The sequence below is a fragment of the Cygnus atratus genome, chromosome Z, assembly GCF_013377495.2.
Source record: "Cygnus atratus isolate AKBS03 ecotype Queensland, Australia chromosome Z, CAtr_DNAZoo_HiC_assembly, whole genome shotgun sequence".
In the NCBI taxonomy this organism is placed as follows: Eukaryota; Metazoa; Chordata; class Aves; order Anseriformes; family Anatidae; genus Cygnus; species Cygnus atratus.
The window spans coordinates 11048997-11072471 of record NC_066396.1 but is presented as its reverse complement, the minus strand read 5'-3'; the positions used below and the strand labels follow the sequence as shown (position 1 = coordinate 11072471).

At 44.4% G+C, this 23475-nt stretch overlaps 1 protein-coding gene across 1 annotated transcript in view; it reads left to right on the top strand.

The window, feature by feature from the left end:
- The first annotated feature begins 5560 nt into the window (after positions 1 to 5560).
- Positions 5561 to 23475, top strand: part of PDZD2 (PDZ domain containing 2) — a 133112-nt gene continuing 115197 nt past the window's right edge. The window contains exon 1 of the mRNA XM_035563836.1: positions 5561 to 6063. Coding sequence (XP_035419729.1) covers positions 5561 to 6063 — 503 coding nt within the window. The remainder of the gene's footprint in view (positions 6064 to 23475) is intronic.

The window sequence follows — 23475 nt, the reverse complement described above, 5'->3', positions numbered from 1 at the left end:
TAACCTACATGTCTGTGGGTATAAACTGATTATGAATAGATTTAACCTGAATTACACATCATTTCCAACTACACGGTGTGGTGGGACATCTTCCCAGCAAAATAAAAGAGGCATAAAACCTCATTACTTTAAGTTAAAATTGGATGAGCTTTATTGGGTAGAGGGTGACAGAGGGGTGATAGCCAGGGACTGGATTTGATGATGTCCATCGGGTTCCTTGTGAGGGAGGGACCAGGCTCCTCTGCTCGCTGGGTGGTGGTGGCACGTCTTTGGGAAGAGGCAGGTAGGCTGTGAGATTAAATCACTGACCAGAGAGTGGCGATCAGTAGACCCAGAGGGATTCAGAGCAACAAGGACAAGATCTCTTCAGTGGAGAGTTGTCCCTAGGAACAAGGACTCCTGGGCAGCTCAGGGTCTTGTGTCCCCACAGGGCTGCCCATGCCAGTACTGGCCTAGTTTACTCCATGTAAGTACCAATGCCACAGTGGGCATGAAGGCAGTGTTTTGTATTTTTGAATTTTTTACTCCGTGTGAGGCAGGTCTGTCACCCACGGAAAGCAAGCAAGGTGGTGGTAACACCAGTAAATTTTCTCACTTGTCTTGACTCTATTTCTGCAGAAGTCGAGCAAAAATCAATTTCATCTTAGTTTTGAGTTGGCCATTTTCATCAGGCAGATCTATTTTTTCCCTTGAAGAACAATTTGCCACCTTTCTACTATTTTTCTCTCCCATTGGCAGTGGAGCTGCTGTCCTCACCAGCAGAGAGGTGTTGAGCTCAGACACTGAGGCTGAATTCGCAGAGCACAGGGCTCCCTGAGGCCTGCCTGCATGGCCTATTTCATCTGGAAGGAGTGTTTCCTATCTATGCCTGTCAGAGTCTTTTTTTCCAGAGCCAGAAGGTTTTGTTTGAGAAGATGAAATCCCTTGAAAGTGCTGTATAATTACCTACATGATTATCATGTCTGCCGTGGCTCTGCACTGAGCTCAGGGGTGTAGACGGGCAACCCGCAGCGGGGTGGAGGAATGGTGTTTTGAAGGCTGCCCGCCTCTGGGGACCTGGAGCGGGCCCTTGTTTTCATCATGCTCCGTCTCAGGAGGAGCGTGTGGGGAGAGTCCTCCAGCAATGCCACTAAGTGAATGATGGATGAGCCTTGTGTGGGGTGCAGATGCCCCTGAGTGCCCCATTCTCCTGGTCTGACTGCAGCACCAAAGCTGAGTCAATGTCAAGTTGTGCCGGTGGCCAACATGCAGGGGTTTTGGAGACTGGAGCTAAAACTGAGAACTGCTTTCGAGGGGTCCCCAGTTCATTAGGCACTGGGGCAGTGCCTGAAGTCTGGGGACTGTTTGCAGAGAGCAGCCCATAACATGTCCTCCAAGGTCAAAATCAGACAAAATCAGAGAGGAAAACTCCTTAAATTATTAGGCCAAAAATGGCTTTGAAGAGTGAGCTGGTTTGATCACCTCTGGAGTTTGAACGGTTTTGAACCCTGTGGTTACTGGAGGCCATACTAACGTTTGTCATTGAAGCAGTCATAAAGGTGTTGTATGTCGCTGGATGTTACCCATTATATGAGCTCTCACACTGTTCTTGCTAAGATAGAAAATGATGCTGAAAGGAAAAACGTAGGAGGGACTGAAATGGAGAGATCTAGTTTGTCCCACAGTCCAAGACAGGACTGGCTCCAACCTTATCTCCTCTCAGGTATTCGTGTATCCCACCACAGAGACCAGGAGACTCCATTCACTCAAGACAACGTCCTCTGGTGCCTTGGCATTCTTTATCAGTGTTACCCAACCACTAACTTAAACCTACCCTGATGTAATTCATACCCATTACTCTGTATGGGCAGGGGGAATAGACTGCTTTTTTCCACTTTTAATTTTGGGGCATTTTTAGGCATCTGAAGACTTTAAACTTGTGTTCTCACACCCCACCTGAGATGATTTTTCCTTTTTAGACTAGCTGGTACTAATTTCTTGAGTTTCTTAGTAAATCACATTTTCTAAATGGATAGTCATGTCAATACTCCCTCTGCTCCAAGTGGGCAGTTTGCTGCTGAGACCTTCCCAATCCTGCGTGAGGCTGCAGAGGTGCATCACAGCCTGACAGGCTTCGTCCCTTTTGGCAAATCCCGGGACAGTGATTTTTTTTTTTTTTTTGCCGCAGCAACCAGACTGTGCTGACATGTATGATTCGCTATAAACCCTGCAATTCTTCCCAAAGATTTGCTGCCTAGCCAACTCTGTGTGTGGCTTTCCTTTTATAGTACTTTGCACTTGTTCTTGCTGAACTTTATCCCAATTTTTAGAGAACCTTTTTTTTTTTTTAATTTTTGCCAAGATCATTTTGGATTCTAATGCTGTTCTCCAATGTGTCTGCAGTCACTCCCAGCTTCGTGTAATCTGCAGATTTAATAAGCCTACTGTCTTTTATTGTCCAGGTCAGTAATGAATATGCTGAGCAGAACCAGACTATATAGATCCTGCAGAGCTCTGCTCACGGTGTCCTTCTGTTTTCACAGCATACCATTAATAACTACTCCCTGGGCATGGCTTTATAGTAGTCTCGTTTAATCATATTTCTGTAGTTTATTTATGAGAAAGTTGTTTGAGACAGTGTCAAAAGCTATATTAAAGCTCAGATAAATGACATCTAACAACTCCTCTATTATGAAAAGAAATTAATTTGGTTTGGTATGTTTTTTTTCATGTCTCTTCGATATCTGCTGGTGCTTATGTTTTTGTTATCTTCTACGGACATGCAAACTGTTTTTTTTGATTGTTTCAGAATTTTTTTGAGGATTGAAGCTAGACTGACTGATGCAGCATTGTTTTGCTGCTTCTCTTTCTGCCCTTGAAGACGGACACTGCATTTGCCTTTTTCCTAACTATTGGCACCTTAACTGTCTGAGCTGTCACAGGTGACCAGAAGGGAAGTATCTGAGATTGTTTCAGCCTGTTCTCTAGGGCTTGTCCCACGCTGTTGGGCTGGAAATATCTGACTTGGGCAGAGGACTGATCTCGTGCTGGAACAGGGAGAGAAGAGGACAGTATACCTTTGTCGTGATAATGTTTCATAGTGCTAACTGTACTAATCCCCTGTGCATAGCAGGCGATTTTAACAAGGACTATAGCAAAAATGAAAACAATGTTGCCTCTTTTGATGTCACTTTTCAATAACTTTCCCTCTATCTGAGCAACACTTTTTTCAGACTGCCTTCTTGGTATTCATATATATAAAAAGGGTAATAAAATCTTTTTTTTTTTTTTTTTTTAATCTTTTTTCAAGTTTCATTTCATTTTTGTGCCCTGATGTTCCTAATATTTCTGCCTGTGTTCATACTATTTTTTAAATTCCTGCTCAGTAACCTTTTAGTGTTCTTTCTTCTTGTCTTTGAGGTAAACATAGAGCTCATGATGCTGCCAAGTCTTCTGATCCTTCTTTTGCATTGAAATGTTATTGTGCCTGTGCCTTTAGAGCATGAAATATTGTTTCTTCGAGAAACTACAGCTCACCTTGATTTCTTTTCCTTTAAACTTCGCTGCATGAATTTTGCCTAGCTTTCTCTTTCTCTCTCTTTATTTTTTTTTTTTACCTAATGTACAGCAGCCAGGCATTTCTATTTTGCTGTTTGCAATCCCTTGCGTATGGCAGACTTCATCATTTGACAGTCACTTCTACATGAGTTTCCTTCCATCTTCTTACCCCCAACACGTCCTTCTCTGGAGGCACTTCCCCACTGACTACTTGACCTATCAGTTATGTGAGAATGTTGCTCCTAAGGCACCAGGACGCTCTGTGTTCTGCTGCGTTACTTTACTGGCAGATATCTCATGCTTGTACTCTCCCATTACCATCAAGTCAGTTGTTATCTGGTCTCCTGACCTATTCAGCCTCCTTGGTTTGGGGGATTTACAGTACCCATTTTAGTCTGAGATTTTAGTGAAGGTCTAAGTCCTGTGTTAAAAGTAATATATTCACCAATATTGCATTAGGGTCTAAGATATTCAGAGTGCTTAACTGTGTTTCCTGGTCCATCCGTGGCTGTATTATCACCCCTGCTGTTTAGAACTATGCCCAGGCTGTTTCTGTCTTTACCCTTTTCCTTTTTTTTTTTTTTTTTTTTGTCCACTCCCTTATCTTACTCTGAGCCTAACTGAGAAGCCCCTGTCATTAAGCAGTGGGCCAGTTTCTCCTTCCCTGAGGTAGCATCCATCCTTGCTCAGATGTTGGTGTAACGTCACCCTGTGGCTGACGGGCCCTCTTAGGCTCTTAGGAGCATCATGCATGGCCCTGATGTGTCGTCCCTGTCCCTGTCCGTATTCCTGCCTCAGCATCTTTGGGTCACTGTATGGTGGTGCTGTGTGGTCAGAGAGCTGGGCATGCCTTGGCAGTGTTTCAGCAACACTTTGGATCCAGCTTTTGGACTGCAGCATCTTGTAAGAGTCTTCCTTATAAAGACTTGTGCTCATGAGGTCGTGGACTGTTGCTACAGGTTCTTCTGCCTGACTCAAGCCCTGCATCAGCCTCACGGGGCAGCAGCATCTTCCACTTGCAAGACCTGCAGTCTGCTGGCTTGAAGCTGTTGCTTTCTTCTACCTGTCTGGAGCACAGTTTGCTGAGCAGCATATGCTGCTAGAAAATCACTCCTGAAAAGAAACTGGCCAGCCAGACTTGACTTGTGTCAAGGTTTTTCCTTGTTTCATAGATCCTAATAATCCTAGATAAAAAACCTTTCTCACACTCTTGCATGCTAACCTCCAGCTCTGGCTGCCTCATGTCTGCTTGCATGTCTCTCCCTCTCTGACCCATGCAGGAAACAGGGCAATTCACTCACACAGCTCTTCTTGTCCTGTGAACATGGGTAGCCACGTTCCTTAGACACTTTGTTTGCAGGGTAGGTGTAGTTGGCTGCAAGCCAGTAAGAGAAGGACCCCGTTGCCTGTCCTTCAGCATCAACCAGTGATGGTGAGACCCGTGTCAGGCCATGCACCCCTGGCAAAGCAGATTTTGTTGGACTTTCTGTAGGACTGTTAATTCTCTGTCTTGCCGGGGAGGTCAGGAGCTAATGGTGACCTTTTATTCCCTTGCTGAGAAGAGCAGTTGGTGCCCTCAAGTGGTAAATCGCAGAAGGAGAGTGGCTTCAGCCGTGCAAGCGTGGCTTTGGGGTCCTGTCCCAGGCGGGATTGTGGGCTGGGGCTGCTGGACACGTGCAGCATTTTTGGCACTCCTAACTGTGCTGTTTCCCCTTGCAGGACAAGCTGCTGCGGTGACTGTGGTGGGAAGGAGACATTGTTCCTGGTGGAGTAGAGACCCCGACAGCAAGTCGTAGACAGACAGACGAAGCTCCCCAGTGCTTCATCCACTGACCCCTCTGTGGGGCCAGCAGCGGCATGGCCTCATGAAACTTCCTGCCTTGTGCTTGTCGTCAAAGAGAGTCCCAAAACCATCCCTGTGAGATTACATGGGGCTTGCTTTGGGCATCCACCCCCGCTCTAGCATGGCCCCAGAAGGCCCAGGGGGCCATGGTGGGCGGCCGAGCCGTGGTCTGGGGAGCCAATGAGGGGATGCCCGGGGACGGCGATGCCCATCACGCAGGACAACGCGGGGGTCTTCCTCCCCCTGCTGTGGCAGTGGCTGCAGAACAGCCGTCGGGAGGGGGCCGAGGGGGCCGAGCAGAGGCTGTGCCGTGCGGCTGTCCAAAAGCTGAGCGAGTACATCCAGCTCAACTTCTCAGTGGACGAGAGCAAACTGCAGGTGACGGACAGCGTGGCTTCGGATATGGAGATCTGCACTGTCTACCTGGCCCAGGAGATGCGGAAAACTGAGGTTCTGGGTTTGAGCTTTGGGAACATCCCTGCCCTGGGGGACTATGGAGAGAAGCGGCGGGGAGGAAAGAAGAGAAAGGGGCATAAGGGGCCAGTGCTCGATGTTGGGTGCATCTGGGTGACGGATTTGAAGAAAAACAGCCCGGCTGGGAAGTGCGGGAGGCTGCGCCTGAAGGACGAGATCCTCTCTCTGAATGGGCAGTTGATGGTCGGTGTGGACGTCACTGGTGCGAGGTAAGGGTGGAAGAGCAGTTGCTGGTGCATGGCTCTTGCAGCATGTGGTACAGGTCACGGCTGGTGCTGACCTTAGTCTGAGAGCACAGGTTTTGATCTTTGCTTTCCAGCCTCTGTGAGAGCTGTGGTTTCCTTCTTAGGGATCCGCCGAAATTAAGTAACAAAAGCAAATCAATAACTAGCTTACATCTGCTACTTGCACATCCACTGGAAATGTTTGAGGGGTCATTGTGTCAACAAAATAGTGCATTGTAAGCATCAGAGGGTCTCCACTAAGGCAGGATTCTTCCTGGGTTTGGATAAACCTTTTTTTTTTTTTTTAACTGAAAATGAATACACACTCTGCAGCACTGGAATCTTTTTTTTGCTGGTGCATCTTATTTTTCTTGAATAATTTGAATTGAGGAAAGCTTTTTGACAGCTGAATGTTGTCTGAGACTTTTTCAAAGCGAGACATTTTTGTGTTTACCAGATTGAAATAACTTCATTTTAATAAATTCCCTTTGATTTTATTTCATTTGCTCTTTTGCTGCCTCTTGTCCCAGAAAACCTGCAACCTTCGAGAGTTCAAATCAGAAATGAAGGTTCTCACAATGATACAGATTATTCTTTCTTTTTTTCTTTCAATTGCTGCATGCTGTAAAATCTGTTATGGCCCAGCTTTGCTCGTTTTGGGCTAGTAGACATGCTCATTGGTTATTTATCTGATGCTTCAGTTGTCAGGCTTGCAAACCACAACAGTCTTGGTAATGTTTGCAAGTTATAATTCTGCAAAATGCACAGCCTTTGTTCCCAATGGGCAGTGAATATCCTCTGGCCCTGTGAGTGGGTCTGCAGCTGCGGTTTGGGGTGACTATTGCTCCCAAACCTGCCATGTGGCAGAACAAAAGCAGTGACTCCTCCATCTGTGAATGCTGGGGAGGTGAACCTGGCTGTGGCTTTGCAGGTATCCCTTTGCAGAGGGATAATATCCCTCTGTTAAGGTCAAGCCTGTAATTCAATGAGTGTATAAATGTTAGCATTATGACTGTAAGCCAGATGATCACTCACACCCCCATATTTGAGAGGTTTTGTGGCAAAAAGAGGTTAGTGTGCTGCTATCCCTTTGCCAGATGTCTCTGTTCCTAAAATCCAAAGGAATCGGTTTCAGAGGCCAGCAATAATGTTATCTTGTTGTTAATGCAGAAAGAAAGATAATACCCAATGGAGTCCAAAGTGTTTAAAAATCTCTTCTTATTATCCTATCCCCGAAGGCTTCATTTTGGGTTTGTTCCTTTCTGAAAGCTCTGTTATTAGACCAGCAAGCTGTGGCTGTTGCTAATGAGAACCATGTGCTCCATTTTCCCTAGCTGAGATTTTTTTTTGGCCATTATATATGCAGAGTACCTACTTTTTGGTGGTATGGGCCCAGTGTCGTTCTTCTTAAGATACTGCTTTAGAGTCCTCTACGTCCAATTTAGGCCAAATTTAGGACATCTTACTCAAAACCTGATTTATTTTCAGCATCCAAAGCATTCTTGCCTAACTTACTGTTAACTGCTGTTGGACAAAGGTGCTGTTGATGGATGACAGTTTGGGACCTTGAGGATGCTCTCAGTGTGGTGTTCAGTTTTACTTCTTTGGGAGCTGCCTGGTAGTCCCAACCCTGCATACCACCTTGTTCTTCTGATCTGCTCCAGGATGCTTTGGGTGTCCTTTGGTAGGTTTCTCTTTTGGGGTGCTCAAAGCAGAGACAATTTCGCATAGGTTTATAACAGGCTGAAAGTCAACATCAGTTTGCCCTTCGGGAAACCTGTTGCAAAGCAGCAGCTATCCTAGAGTATTTCTGTATTGCTTCTGTGGTGGCAGGAGTAGAGGCTTTCCCATGTGGTTCTTCAAGTTTTCAGAGCAGGACAGCACACTGAATGGAGATACCTGGTAGTCCTAGTTTGATTTCTATCTGCCTAATCACTCTCTGGCTGGTTGAGAAACTCTTCCAGGTCGATAGGAAGGGCTGCAAGTGCTGTGATTTGCAGTGTGTTGTACTTTCCATAGTCTGTGCATGGTTACCAAAGTTAAAATTCTGCCTGTAGCTCCTGAAACACTGGGCTAGATTGGGCAAACGAAAGCTCTGATTTATTGCTCGCCCGCCAAGTGTGCCAGGGGAGCCCCATCTTGCCTGGTGAATGTGTTGTGGTAGACACTGGTGTTTTAAGAAATCTGCTGATTTACCTCCATAACAGGAGGGAATTTGGCATGTACTTGGGGATCCTGGGCACTGAGCAGAGGGTCTCATGACTCCGCCTCTTTCCTGGGGGTTGAGCAGGAGTGTGAGCGGGGTTGACAGCAATGTGCATGTACAAGGGCGTCAGGTCATCTCCAGCTCCCTCCTACCATATGCCAAGGGGCTAAGTCAATATGCTGGACAATGGGAGAGGACAGGTAAAGGTGCGTGGTCCCTTCTGCTGGCCCTCCTGTGGAGTTATTGAGTCTCTAGAGGATGTGGGGACAGATGGCTGGGGCTGTAACAGATTGGGCAGCCCCAGACAGATTGCCTTAAAAAAATCTCCCCAAGTAAGAGTGCTTTTTGTTTGTTTGTTTGTTTGTTTTTGTGTTCAAGCAACTTGAACTTTAGAATCAAGCTATGCATTTCTTTTTTTGTCCACAATCAATAATTGCTTTGCACCTCAACTAGCCCATCTTTTGCAGTTGCTGTGCACAAATTGTTCCTTGTGGAGGGCTCTTTGTGCGCTGCCTGGGGCAGGTCCTGCACCTACAGGTCCTCAGCTCCCAGAGTAGTGACAGGGTCAGGCACCGTGCACAAGAGCAGCAAGAGCACAAGAGCACAAATTGGAGGGTACCACTCATCTGTCACTCCCTGCTATGGAAGCCGAATCCAGTATGACTTCTTAACAAAAAATACTGTTTATTCAGACTCCACCTGATTGCCATAAAAACAGTAGAAACAGGTTGATTATTGCTGAGCTTGTTTCTTTTTTGTTTCTTTTCACTTAGGGAAACACTACGCAGTAATGTAATCATCAAAGGTCTTTGCTTAACAGTGTATTATTATATTAGAGAGGAATGATGTAGGTGGTGGCATTTTTGGTGATGTTAGTGACTGAGGGAAAATTATTGCTCTCTTCAGAGTTAGCAAATTGTGTGTCTATCAAATACAATTGCAGGGAAATGAGCTGTATTGAAGTACTGAATAAAGGTTAGTCAAAACTCTGCATATTTATTTATCTTCTGTCTATATAACTTTGTCTCCAAAACACATGGGTTATTTTTCCCGAGACAACAACTTCCTATGTATTTTGGAACTACTCCTCTCATTTTGGGCTATTATGCATTCGCTGGAGGGAGGCTGTTAGTATTCCTCCAGATGACAGATGAATCCTTCCTTTCTTGAGCATGACTGAATGAGGCTTCATTGAGCAAGTCCTGGGAGGATTGCAAAAGAATTATTTTGTCATGAATATCATTCAGTTTGAAATATTTGATTACGACTTTCATCAAGCATAGCTGCAATGTTGGACACAGCTACTATGTACATCTAATCTCTAAAATCACTGCTGAATAGATCTCCAAATTTAAACTGTTGTTGAAGAAAGCAAAGTAAGATACATTTCAAGTGATGACAGTGTGGTATAAACATGAGATACTATTATCATTTTGTCATTGAGGAAACCCAACCACTGCTTCAAAATATCATGTTCCCCATCTCCAGAAATGGCCAAACATTGCCATGTGTGGAAATACGGTCAGAGAGCTGGCTGCTTTCTTTGTAACCCACAAGCTGGAGTAGCTTCCAAAAAATGAACAGAGAAATGTTTTGACAGTCGTACCTTTGCATGGCCTTTTCTTAGTCTCTCCTCCTCATCCAGTTGTCCTGGGGGACTTGCTAGGCCTCCTCCCCAGCACGAGATATGGCATGCCGAATGTCAGGGAAAATCAGTTTATCTTTGAAGATGCTGAGAAAGATCTTCAGAATTCAGACATGCAATGGAGGATGAGCTTTAAAGTGTCTGTGTTGAAGGCAAAGCTTTTACTTTACCTAAGTAAGGGGATCCAGAATAGACAAGGTCTTTCCTGAGTGCTTGCTGCTTCTGCACGCCACATCTACATGCTCCAGGACAGCTGTGAGTGTGGAGGTAATGTCCTGGTCCTCTTAACAGGTCAGTGCTATTCTTAGTTGTGCAATATACGGATATCCTGAATACCGTCCTGCTTCTCTGTAAGTGTTAGCAGCTGATTACAGAGTGTGATACTGAACTTCTAGCCAAATTACAGGTGTCAATATGTGCAAAGCACTTTGTGCAGCTTGCCTGTGGCAGTCAATAACCGTGCCGGGCCATGTGCTCACTTGGATGAAACCTTTGGCTCTGTATTTAAACAGTCCTTGCTGGTGCTGGAAGTGCAATACGCAGTCCCTGGCAGCATTCAGGGCCAATGCTGCTCTGAACAGTGATCTTCAGGAAGGTGCAGGGAGCTCTGGCTCTGATGAGGTGCAGTGCAGTACATTAGCAGAGGGGATGGGAATGGAGAATGGGGATTTTTGCTGCATCTGATTAGAGCTGCTCAAGAGTTTGATACCATGGTTTGAAAACTGATGTTTCAATGCACTTTTTATTGAGCTCTCCCTTCCCCAGAAGTTTGAACTGAATGATTTATTTTTTATCATAACCTGCTTTGCCCCTATTCCCACAATAGCAAGCTTTCCTTGTCTGAACAAAAAACTCCCTGAGTGCAGCCACCCTTTGATATCAAAGCACAATGCTCCAATTTTGCATTTTCTATGGGGCCAGCTTCCTGCCATGCCATCATGAGATACTGCTGCTGCAGGAGCGTGGGTGTGCTCGCCATAGCCACTTTGGTGGCTGTGCTTGTCTCTGGAACACCTGCAGGATTTTGCAGCACCATGTCACTTGGCGGGATGCTCACAACGCTTCCAGGTGCTCTGACTGGCATGTGGGGATGGCAGGCTGTGAGGATGGTGAACGAGGGTTACTTTTAAATGATGCCCTGCAGACTGAAGTGATTTTTTCCTCAGTTGATCCTCAGTTGATCCATGGTGTGACAAACCATGCCTTGGGCTGTGCTCTCTCAGCTCACTAGCTGGGGCCCTCAGCTTAATTTTTGGCAATAAATCCATTCTTTGATAGAGTCAGGCATTAGGGCACATGACAGCAGGCAGGATGCAGGAAGGGAAGGTTTTCAGGTTTCTGTGCCTGTGAAGGACTCGTGTTTCTTGGGAAGTTATTGTGGATTGACCTGCTGCTCGGCAGAGCAGTCTCCTTCATGCATCCATTTTCTCAGGGAGAAATTACCCCAAGAAGACTATCCCTGGCCACCGCAGAAAGCTTTCTCTTACTACCCTCCTACCTCCCGGGCATGTCAGGTTGTACAGATCGATTGCTCTGTTTTGCTTTGTTTCCTCACCTCCTTCCCAAAGCAAAAGTGCTGCCAACACAAAGCACTGCTCAGTGTAAGCAGCTGTTTTGCCTGGTGTTAGTAGGGGCTTCTCTTGGTTATGTTCATAAGAAAATATTTTTGTTTTAATAGGAAAACAAATGGAAATGTATCCTGGCCCTTTGCCCTTGGCCAAGGGGCAAACATTTCTGTGGGAGCTCCTTGTTAAAATATTAACAGCACCAACTACACAGAGAAAAACAAACACGGTGGTCCTGGAGAGCACAGCCTTCAAATACAATCTCAGGGAACAGATTTCTTACAACTGACCTAAAAAATGCCCCCAGTCAATTGTGGAGTTGAATTTGTTGCCTCTATTTTTTATTTTTATCACATTAACAATCTTCCTGCTGCAAAGTGATGGATCAGGGCACGGAGGCTGGGACCTGTGGCTCATTATCAGGGGCACGGATGGGCAGTGCAGGCTGATGCGTTCTCCAAGCTATATGGGGCTTCTGAGTCCTGAGGATGGAAAATCAGCAGCACGTAGTGGTCTTGGCTGGGGGCTTCTCCTCCAGCTGAGCTTCTGTGGGCAGGGAGATGGTGAATGTGAGCTCAGCCTGTGCAAAATGAGAGGAAGCCTGCGAAAGTCTATCGTTTCATCTTGAATACTGGAGTGTGGAGCCACCTCTGAAGCAAGGCTGCTGTATTTTCCTCTCATACTGAATATTAAACTCCCTCACCTGCTCTTAAAATGTAACAGGACTAAGAAACTATGAAAGAGATGTTTTTCTTCCCTTCCTTTATGTCTTCAGGAAAGGTATGGGCAGACTTAGCCACACGTGCTGAGAAATAAATTGCTCTGAAGAAATGAGATTTATCCCAAATCCTCTCTCAAGAGCAAAAGACTTACGCAGAAGGTCACTAATCCCCAGACTTGGCAGAGATCATTTAGCTCATTTGTTGTCTTTGCTGTATTAATCTGAGTGTGGGCTTCCCTCTGCACTCTCTGGTCCTTCCTTCCCTCTCAACCTCCCTGCTCCGAGTCCAGCCTCTGCGGGGGCACAGACCGCATTGCAACCCTGGTAGCAATGGGCATTTGCAGCATCCCACCACTACAACTGCCTCTTCGACAGGCTTTCCAAACCTCTCTTCCTCCTTGTCTTTGCATCGTATTTACTTTTTCCCTCAGCTCCGTTTTAACCAACAACCATAAATACGGCAGAGAGACTCCCACTAATTTAAACAGCTGATTTCCTACATGTGCTTGCATGCTTGTTCCAAAATTTTGGCGGTGGTGTGCTTGTCATTGCTTCCTACACACTGTTGCCACCGAACAACAGAGCACTCCTCTCTCTGTAGAAAGTGTGATCCAGGGGGAATACGTGACTAATTCGGCAAATCCCCAGGGTCCTCTGCAGCAAATGCTCCCCAGCCCCAGCTCTGCGCATTTTCCTTTCAGAGGGATTGCATCAGGCTTGAAAAGACTCATACAGAGGTTGGTGGTGTTGCCTTAGGAGGTGTTAAAGCTTCAGAGATTACAGAGTGGGTTGTCTGGAACTTTTTTGAATTTGGTGTTTTTGTTTTGTTCCATTGAGCTATGAAACCTCTGCATAGAAGGCCGTACCTTGTTGCCAAGTATGGGGTTGTGCATCTCCATTTAATCTGATGTTCTGACCATGCTCTAATTACAGAGCACAAGCCCACTCTTTGGGAGGAAGCTCTGCCTTGCCCGGCGATCTACTGTGGGAATAGTCTGGGTTGGTGAATTCAGCCTTGTGCCTTGTCATTTATCCCTGACACCAAAATGCCAGCAAGAGCCCTTTTCCATCCTGAGTAGGATTTCCAGCCCTGCACACTGCAAGTGTCCCATGCTCTAAGGTCGTCTGGAAGCACAATCAGGATGCAGCAGAACTTACTAATTGACAAACTGCTGTAATGCACAAAATAGGGTGACTTTTTTCCACCGTCCAGGCAAGGAGCAGGTGAGGCCTTCAGCCACATAAGGATAAATTCACAGCCTCTCCAGCGGTGCATTTGCCAGCACAGCGTTTCAGCCATCAATAATTAAAAAGATAGATGTTCAAAAACATGAGCAAGGAACGCTTTGTGCCCATTATTCTTGCTCTTTCTATAATGCTTCTGCCTTTACACGCCAATATGCAATGTGCAGTCATTTACAGCATCTCTTCTAATCTGTAAATGTGAACTGCTCTTCATTTTGTGGGAGTCCAGAGTTTCACAAGAAGCAGCTGTGTGCTGAAGGATGATGTCCTTGAGCCAGGAGCTCCGAGCTCTTGGAGGAGGAGGTGACTGGAGCCAGGTTAGCAGGTAGCAGTGAGATACAGGGCCAGTTGTCCTTTTCCACCCCTACTGACTGACATGCCATGAGTCCTAGAAAGGCTTCTCCAGCTTTCATTGAAATGTCTTCTCTCATAGCATTGGGCTGAGCAGAGCAGCCTTCCCATTCTCAGAAGAGTTTTGGGGCTGCTCTGCAAGCAGGATGCAATTGCACCTTTTGTAGCTTCGGGTGCATGGCTGGTGTGATGGTTGTGACGTTGCCAGGTGCACTAGGACTGAGCCGTGACCCCCCAGAGCTACAAGCATTAACCGTGGTGGCAGCTTAAAGCCTGCTTATCCCCTGTCACTAGCTTGGGAAGGACAGGAGCGTCGAGGGTTGAGGGATGATGAGCAGGAGATGGTTCCACAGGCAGAGGCTGTGCTCAGCGTTTGCTCGTCAGGGGGAACCTGCCATCTACGGGCACAGGTTGAGAGGACGAGTATAAGAAATGTAGGTGTGAACAGCAGAGGCACGCATGTAACACCAGAGACCACTGCTGCTGTGAATGGCTTTGGGCCATGCTTTTTTTTTTCCTTCTTTTTTTTTTTTTCCTGTGGAAAATTCATTGCTCTTCCTATCTGATGTGATGCTTGTCCCCAGGCTCAGAGCAGTATTACATACTCCTTGAAAACTTGGTTTTCTGTCTCTTTTCTATCAGATTTAGGCTAAGATGGGAAGGGCTATCGGTTGCGGGCTCTTTAGCACCGCCATTCTTGCACCTTTCTCTGGACAAAATGTATGATGCTCAGCAAGATCATCTGGGCCTTCAAAGGGAAATGGGTTTTAACAGAAGAATACCAATAAAAAAATAACTTGGCAGGCATGGCAGGGAGTGTTTACACTGTGGCAAGGTTTGGGGCAGCTGAGGAAGATCAACTTGTACCTATTGAGACAGGACAAGAGTAGGGCAAATGTGATTGTTAGCAGCAAATTTCACCCTCGAGCGTCCAAGACACAGGAAGCACAGCCAGACTGATCTCTTCAGTAAGAGCATTTGTCAGAAACCAGGGTTCAAGCTTTTTCAAAATGCAACAGAGTCATTGAAATATGACTGAAGGAAACTTCTGCAGATGGCTAAGACTCTTATATTGCTTAAAATGATGCCAGAGTCTGTTTTTTCACCTCTCCTTAGTAGGCATTAGAGATAAGTGAATGGTCTTCCAAAAAAAAATAAGGAAGAGTTGCTAAATAGAGAAACTATTTTGACTGTATTCCTGGTCTGTTACTTGGTCATTGGATTGGGGTCAGGCCAGCAGAGCAACTATTTGATGAAACAAATGTCAGTGATGACCTGCTTCTCATCCTCATATACATCGACCTGCTACTCCTTGAGCCATGATAGCTGAAGGGTTAGTAAGTGCTCCAGACTTCTTATAGCCTGAGTTTTTTTTTTTGTTCTGGTAGTGCAGGGGTAAACAGAGATGTTTTGTTACCAGTAAACTTTGTGGTGCCATCTGAACACTGCACCTAGATGAGGAATATGAGCAATGATTCTGGGAAATTCCATCTTGAAAATAGTGAAAGCAAACAGCGACAAACCAGGGTGTGAAGTTCTCACCGAAAATGGTTTCTAATACACTAATTGTTCTGTTGAAAACTATGCTTCGTATTTTCACCTGTAGAAAAGTGCTGCTAGAACATAGATTATTCTCAATTTCCTCTAGAGGGCAATGTCATATAAATATTTTAAGCAATTTTGGGGTTATGTCAACCAGGGACTTAGACTGCCTTATCTAAGAATTCACAAGACAGCAGTGAAAAGTGTTTTTCTGTGTGCTTTTTAGGCTTTTATATAAAGCCTAAATATGCAATATATGCAATATAACGTCTGTTATTGTTTCTTGGGCTTGTTCAGTTCAGTAGCTGATCCATTTAAGGAGCACAGAAATATGTTTGCATTTTTGGCAGATTTGTCTATGCCGAAATGCAGAGAGGGAGCTGATCATGAAGACCTGAGTCTTCTCGTATATTTGTGCAGCTTCAATGACTCTTGGCAGCTGCTCCTTATTTAAACTCTTGTAAAAGAGATTATAATCCAGTCCTCTGACAGCGAAGCTACCAGTTGCTGTAGTTTACATAGGTAGTTGGAACAGAGAATAGTAGTTGGTAAAATAGAGGCAGTTGATGCAGAGGATAAATGTACATACCAATTCAAAGTGGTTCATACAATCTAGGGAACAGAAGGCATTTGTGTTGCTACTTATTTCCTCCAGAATTTGGGAATTCCCAAATTCATTAACTATATTACTTGTTTGATGGATGTTAGTAACTGACCAATCTTTGAGTTAATTTTCCGTATAAAAACAGCTGCTAAAATTAGTATGAGTGCCACTCTGGCCCTTAAAAGTTGATCTTAAGGGATATTGTCTCTGATTTTCAGTCACTGTAGTGTAAAAAAGTGGCAAATGTGGATAAAGGCTGTTCTTAAAGCTCAGATATGTAATTTGAAACATACATTCATGGGCACCAACATCTTTTCTGTTGTCTCTCTATTGCTATCTTAACCCCCTCTCCCAAACCAACACTACTAAAAGGGAAATTTGCTCTTGACTTCCCAACTCAAAAATGGCTTTAAGGAAATCCTTTTAGAATTAGAGTCCTTTCCCCTCCTGATGGTGACTAGTCCTCTGGAGCATCAGCATAATGGCTTTATTGTATTAACTTGCAAATCCCATATGTTTACTGAATTTGTGGGTTGACATTCTTTGTCAAAGACCTGTTCCAAAAAAGTAACTGTCAATCTGCAGTTGCCAAGTTCTCTAAATGAATAAACCTGTTTTTTTTTTTTTTCCCAAACAGGAAAAGGAATTAATTCAAGTGAAACATTTATTCCCCAAAGTGCTCTATTTGAAAACAAGGCCCTGTGAATAAAAAAGAGCAATAGTTGCATTGGCTTCAAAGCCAGTAGTCTTTAGGTAACAAAGCAAGATTTGCCCTCTGCTTTTGAGTAACAGGAGTTCCAGTTGTCTTGAAGACACTGCTCTTCCATTGACTTTACAAATTAAATAAGTGAGAATGACTTTTTTAATTACTGCGGCTGGCAAGGCAGGCCTTTCACATGGTTTTAACCCTGTTTTAACAGAAATATCATAAGGCTTTTGTAAAATTCTGATTGCTGGGAAAAGGGAAGGACAGAAGTCTAATTTTTTTAGAGAAGTTAGCAGCAACAAAATATGCCTGGTTTCATTTCTCATGCCACGTGGATTGGATGAATAGCTTTGGGTTTGGACCACATATTCATTGGCACCTTGGTGCAGGGCTCATGTTTGCATCTTGCTGACTGTCTGGATCTGACAGTTTAATGCTTAATCTCGGGAGATTATTCTTTACCTTCAGATGGAAAGAGCTATGTTTGGGGCTGTAGGAGTGCTGGGAGATTGGCTTGCTCTGAGCTGGGATATCTGTATGTATGTAGCCCTGGAAATATCAGCCTTGCACGGCTGCAGGTACTGAGCAAATTGACCACGGTTCACAACTTCATCTTTTGCTGTCTTGCTCACTGCAGAATGGTCTAAAGAGGGGCTTTATTGCACAGAAAAACAATCACTGACAGTAAGGTACTGCTGTGGGCTTCAGTGGAATTGCTTCCAGTTGGCCTCCATGGAAATTGAGAAAGTCTGCTTTCCAAACTTCCTCCTGCTACTCTATATATGACCCAGGAATACAAAATATTGTCTCCTGTATGATCTGCTCTTAGATCATTGCCTGCATTCAGAAGGTAAGAGGATATATACAGCAGAGCAGAAAATTGTTTAGTAAACTAGCCAATTTAATCAGGATGAACTACAGGGTTAAAATAAATCAGATTTCAATAATTCATCTGTTATGCTGTGGAAAAAGAAAAAAATAATGGTTAAAAAAGTGTACAAATGCCAAATGGATCAGAAGCTAATGGCTGGTGTGTGGAATTCAAAGTTAACAAGGGTTTACTGCAGGGCTCTGCTTTTAAATGGCCTGTTTTAAATAGTGTATGAGAAAGTCAGAATCTTAGTGCTATATTAGAATTATTTTGTGACTCAAATGCTTTCCCTGGTGACCCAAGAATCAAATCATGCACTGTGGAAATGAGTTTAAGGGGCATCATCATCATAAAAAAAGTCAAGCAAGTTAGTACAGCAGTAAACATCTGTCTTGAGAGAGGTGGATTGCAGAATAGCTTGGAAAACAAAAGAGATAAAAAGACTAGAGGGTAGAAAAATTTTATGATGGAAAGAGGACGTAGAAATTCATTAATTCTGGCTGGCTGAATAGTAATCAAAAGTGTTTTGTCTAATATGTAATTAAATTAGATATCTATGTCTGTTAAAACAGTTCAGCCAGCTCTAATAACCAAGGAAACTAATCCCACGTTCAGGTGTCAGCTCCCATACTCATCTCCCTGAGGATTTTCCAGCCTTGAGGATATTCTCTCATTTAATGAGAGTGCCATTAATAGTATCAAAGAATATGAGGAGGCATATTCTCTCCTTTTATATTATCTTCAACAGCAGCACACTTGGGACCACTGGCAATGTACTGCATTTGAGGAATTGCACTACTCTTGGTGAAGCTAAGTCAGGATCTCCTTTAGATTAGAAAAATATGTTATGCGTTGTCGTATACTGAGTCAAAAGCTGGTGTAAGAATCCAGCATGTACCCAGTGTAAATAACTAACTCAAATTCCACATGAAGTTCTGTCCCCTTCACGTTAGTGGCATTTGCTACTTTCTTGTAGGTCGTGTTGCTTTCTGCGGTGAGCCCATGCTCATTGCCTGCTTTACGTTCCATTTCTCTCCTGGATGTTTCTACTTTAAATCATTTACTTGTAATTTATGCTTGCCTAAACCATGTATGACTTAAAGCTATGTATCAAACCCCTGTCAAGGTCTTATGGCCTAATGGATAGCATGTGTGGATTGAAGAAATGCTGGGTCTTGGTCAAGCCCTTTCTCTCTGCTGCAATCAAGTCACAGCGCTGGTGGCAGGGTGGCGATGACAGCATCTTGCTTTGTGCAGGTGCTGGAGCTCTCTGGGGGAAAAACACTTTATTAAATGCTCGGTCTTACTGTGGAGCATTTCCTTGCAGGTACCTGCCCATCCGTTGGAGGGTTATAAAGTACGTAAAATTCTTTGAAATACCTGTTTCTGCAGATGTACATTTGAGCAATACAAATAAGTCCTACCTTATGAGATGCCTGCCTGGTTATGAATTTAGCCATTAGTCAGTCTTCCCCAGTGTCTCCAAGAGGCGTCAGTGTAAACAAGTGAGACTTATTTACCTGCAGGGTTTTGCTAGAATAGTGACAGAATGGAAAAACTGAACTCTGTTTTTCCAAGGCCTGGAAGCCAGAACACCATCCTTTTCTGAGCCGAGTGCAGGCTTTGAGAAAAAAACCTTGTTTTTTTCATGGTGCTCCAGCCAACATGCAGCTGAGGTTTGATTTCCAGATACGAACTTTGAGGTTTGCTGTGAAGTGAGAAGGTCCAAAGCCAAGCCTGATGGAGCTGCCAGCTTTGTGTTTGGAGCAAGCGCTCCCTGACAAGAGGTCACGTAGTTATATAAAACTTAGCATATTCTACCCTCACCGGCTTATCTTTTAGAGCCGAAACAGTGCAAAAGCCTAGCAGGATGGCTTCATATGTGGGATGTGGGTTTATAGGGGAAAAAGAAGGCCATTAGGACTTTGGGAAAATGTGATGAAATGGCTTCCTGTTCAATGTGACTATTATTTGGTAAAAACTTTCTTGCAAGTTTAAACAGGCTCCTTGGGAAGCAACTGAGCTGAAGAGGAAGTAGCGTCAGTATCAAGATAAGCATGTGAGAAAAAGAAAAATAGGATTAAATATAACAATGTAATGTATCTCATGGCTGATTGTTCATGTAGTGGGAACATCTGCTAGCACTGGGAATGCCCCAGCCCACCAGCATCCTCTCTCTCATGCTCACTTTGCACCAGTCCCCCTTGTGTCATGGTCTCCGGTTTTGCAGTCAGTGAGTCCATGTCATGGTGTGGGGATGTCAGGCATGGACACAGGGAATAGGTTTGTGCTGCTCTTCTTGGTGTTCAGTGATTTCTTCTTACGGACTTGCTAGGCACCTCTTCTGAGGACTGAGTTTATGCAGAAAGTGAGAGAAAAAAAAGTGAGCGTGATATAAAGGCTGAGGGTTTTGATCTCAGTCACATTTAGTCACCTGCTCTTGCTGTAGCATTCATCAAAGTAGCCTAAAAGTTGTGTCCTGGAGAAATGGCTTCCTTGGTCTGATTGAATATTTAAATTTTAAACTTACCATTGCTCTCATTTTTCCCCAGGTCAGCTGCATAGTGGGACTTTTAACCTTTAGAGTGTGCCAATTGATCAAAACGTTCCTGTATAAGTACTGAGGCCTGATTCTTCTTCTTTCTTTTAATTGATGGCAAAATCCCTTCCTGACTCCCAGGAGGGCTTAGGACTTTACCAGATTAAAGCCTGAAGCTGAGGAAGATCATTTGTTGTTTGTAATAGCCCTTCTCTCTGGGTACAATCAAAAGGCAAATTGTTATTTAGCCCTTAGGAAAAAAAAAATCATACCTTTTTCATAATGATTGAGGGTGAAGGAGGTGAATCCCAAATCTTAGAGGATATAGCAGTGGTTCCTGACCTCCATATGTGTAAGTATTGTGCCAGAGTAATTTGATTAACTAAAGAGGAGACTCTTAGTTTATGACCATGTAAAAGGAGAATTGGACCTGCAGTAGGTGTTGTCAAATGCAGTAAGCTGCCACAAACTGGTCCATAAGAAACTGCTGCAGCTGCAAAATTTTAACATGAAGTGATGGACCAGACATAAATCTCTGATCCTATGAGGTACAGGGCTATCCTAGGGAAAAATCCAAAACAGATCCAAAATTCAGGGTAGATCCTGCCTGTGGAGTGCCTTGAACACCATACCTGAGATCTGCCATCAGCAGCAGATGCTGCCGACACACGGTGGGAGCCTCTAACAAAGGCATGCTGGACCCATCCAGCCCAAGCAAGAAGCCTTGCAGATTAAGTTGATATTACTTGGAGCCTGTAGATTGCTTTAGCAAGCAAAACTGAGCCTGGGTGTTAAGATGATCTGGATCAAGAAATCCAAATTCGGTTTCCTCCTTAAAGAGAAATGAGCACATTCTGGCACTGCTTTTCATAACTGGCTTTAGAAAGAATATTTGGAAACTGATGCAGTATGTTTCTGCAGGTTAAATCCAGTTTATAAAATAAAAAGTATTCTCTCTGCCTGCACAGAATGGTCAGAAGAGTCCTGGAACAAAGTCCTTCCTAAATCTCATGTATGTTTTAAGGAAGGCTCTTGAATCATTAATAAGTGGCGGGCGGATAGCACATTTGGACATGCACTGGGAAGTGTGCAAAGATAAAATGTGTGGTGGCTGGTGATGTTTAAAAAGCAAACAAGATCTGGGCTTCCGCTTTGAATATCATAAGGTACGGAGCTTATCACATTAATGGAAGCTATTCTAGCATAAAATGAAAGCCACGTTTGGAACAGTCTCTGCGGTCCCGGGTTAGGACACTGGGGAGAGTAATATAAAATGCCTCCAGGGTGGAGCGCAAGTTGCTGGAGGGGGCAGCCTCTGCTGTAACCTACATTGTTTTTGTAGTTAAAGAGAAGAGAAAAATGTTGCTTTGATAGGAAATCCTAGTGAGCAGGCACATACATATCTGTGTGATAAGGATGTGTATTTGCTAAGGAGGAGTTAGCTCCTGAGCAGAGAGCTTCTGTAACCCTTCCTGCTACAAAAACCTCACTGGCTGGGGTGCTGGCAGGAAAAGGAGTGCTTAAACATCATGCCAGGTGTTTGCAGAGGGGTAAAATGCTCCCTCAGCTGCTTTGCGAATGCATCTCCCCGTGGAAGTGTGGTTCAGTGTGTGTGTGCTGCTGGCAGCCTTCACCAGCAGAAGGCCTGGCCATGCTCCCCTGTCCCAGCATCCTCACACAGTCTTGCTCATGGCTGGGGCTGGGAACTGGCACCAGCCCTCCACTCCTCTGGCCCATCTTTCACCTTATCTCCCTCATGCTTTTTCTGAGATGTATTACAGGCTCACAAGTAGTCCCATTTCTTGTTCTGGTTAAGTCACTTCCAATGCTGCAGATGGGGGAAGGCAGGGAGAGCTCCTGTGGGCGCCGTGCTGGACAAGATTGCCTGAGGCATCACCATGCTGTGGTTATCTATGGCCAGATCCATGGTCGGTCCACGTGTGGAAAGCTGAGTAAGAGGCAGAGGCAGTTGCAGGGGAAATTTCTTCTCAAAAAGAGCAGTGAGGCATTGGAACGAGTTGCCCAGGGAGGTGGTGGCATCACCGTCCCTGGGTTATTCGAGGAAAGGTTGGACGTGGTGCTTAGGGACATGGTTTAGTGGGTGACATTGGTGGTAGGGGGATGGTTGGATCAGATGATCTTGGAGGTCTTTTGCAACCTTTTTGATTCTTTGAGGTGCACAGAGCCCGGCCAACCCAAGGCAGCACCTTGCTGCCTCTAGTTAGCGGCTGGCAGGTTTCAAGTACATTTTTCACCTATCTGGTGACCCTTGAGGTGTCTAATGAGATGTACATTGCGTACTGTGCGCACAGAGCCTTGTTGCTGAAAGGTTTGGGTTGCTGTTCTGGTGCAAAGAAAACAAGCCCCGCTGAACGCTGTGTTCCCCAAGGCTGCTGAGCACCCAGTGTCACATTTTACACTCAGCAGAGCTTAGCAGAGTTACAAATAATCCTGTTGTCAAAATATTTCTTGGGAGTGAAAATGTCCCTAGGATGCTTTGTGAAATGGTAACCTTTGGACCAAACAGGTTAAGAAAAAATCAGAGCAGTCTCCGACCCTGCAAGAAAAGTTTGTCTTAGTTGCGTAATATGGGAGAAAGATTAAGAGCAAACTGGCATCACCTTAGGGAGGGAAAAGAATGGAATTTAAATTGACATCTAAGGGCAAGTACATAATTTAAGATATTATATCTTTGTGAAGTATTTTTCTTTTGATGCCTGAAAGATTATCTGGGTGAAAATGTCTGGCTCTGTGCAGTGGATTGAGATTTTGCTGGGAGTTGTCTTTGAATTCAAGGGAGGGTAAAACCTGGCTTTTCACTTTTCTTTGTTTTGAAAGGGTAATCCAATTCTAAATTTGGCCCTCAAGTTATCATTTCTAAAAACAAGCTCGGGTAAGTGTTTCCATCCTGGAAAAAAAAAAAAAAAAAAAAAAAAAAGCAGTGATAACAGATTGTTTTGATCAAATACATGTTGCTGTGTAGAGTCCAGACCTGGTCCGTGCACCGTAAACAAGTGAATGTATTAGGTAGAGGACACCACTGAGAGAAATGCAAACAGTAAATAAGGGTTGAGAGGTGAAAGACAGCTCAATGTTTTTTTCGATTTAATAACTGTGGCTGGTGTTAAATGTAGCAGATAGGCAAATTGCTTTAACTGTGTGATTTCTAGGTTATTACTCTCTCTTTTGTTTCAACAGTACTAGTAGATCTTGCTGTTTTCTGCTCTCCAGTCTTTAGTTACTGCTTTGTGTTTTGCAGTAAAATACGGTATACTAAACACCACAAAACCGTACAGTGTTCTGCGCTAATTGATATAGTATTATTCTGTTATAAAGTACATACCTGAGTTAGAGAACTGCCTGGGTGAGAAGGCTTTATCTCCTGTAGATTTGTAGCAACCT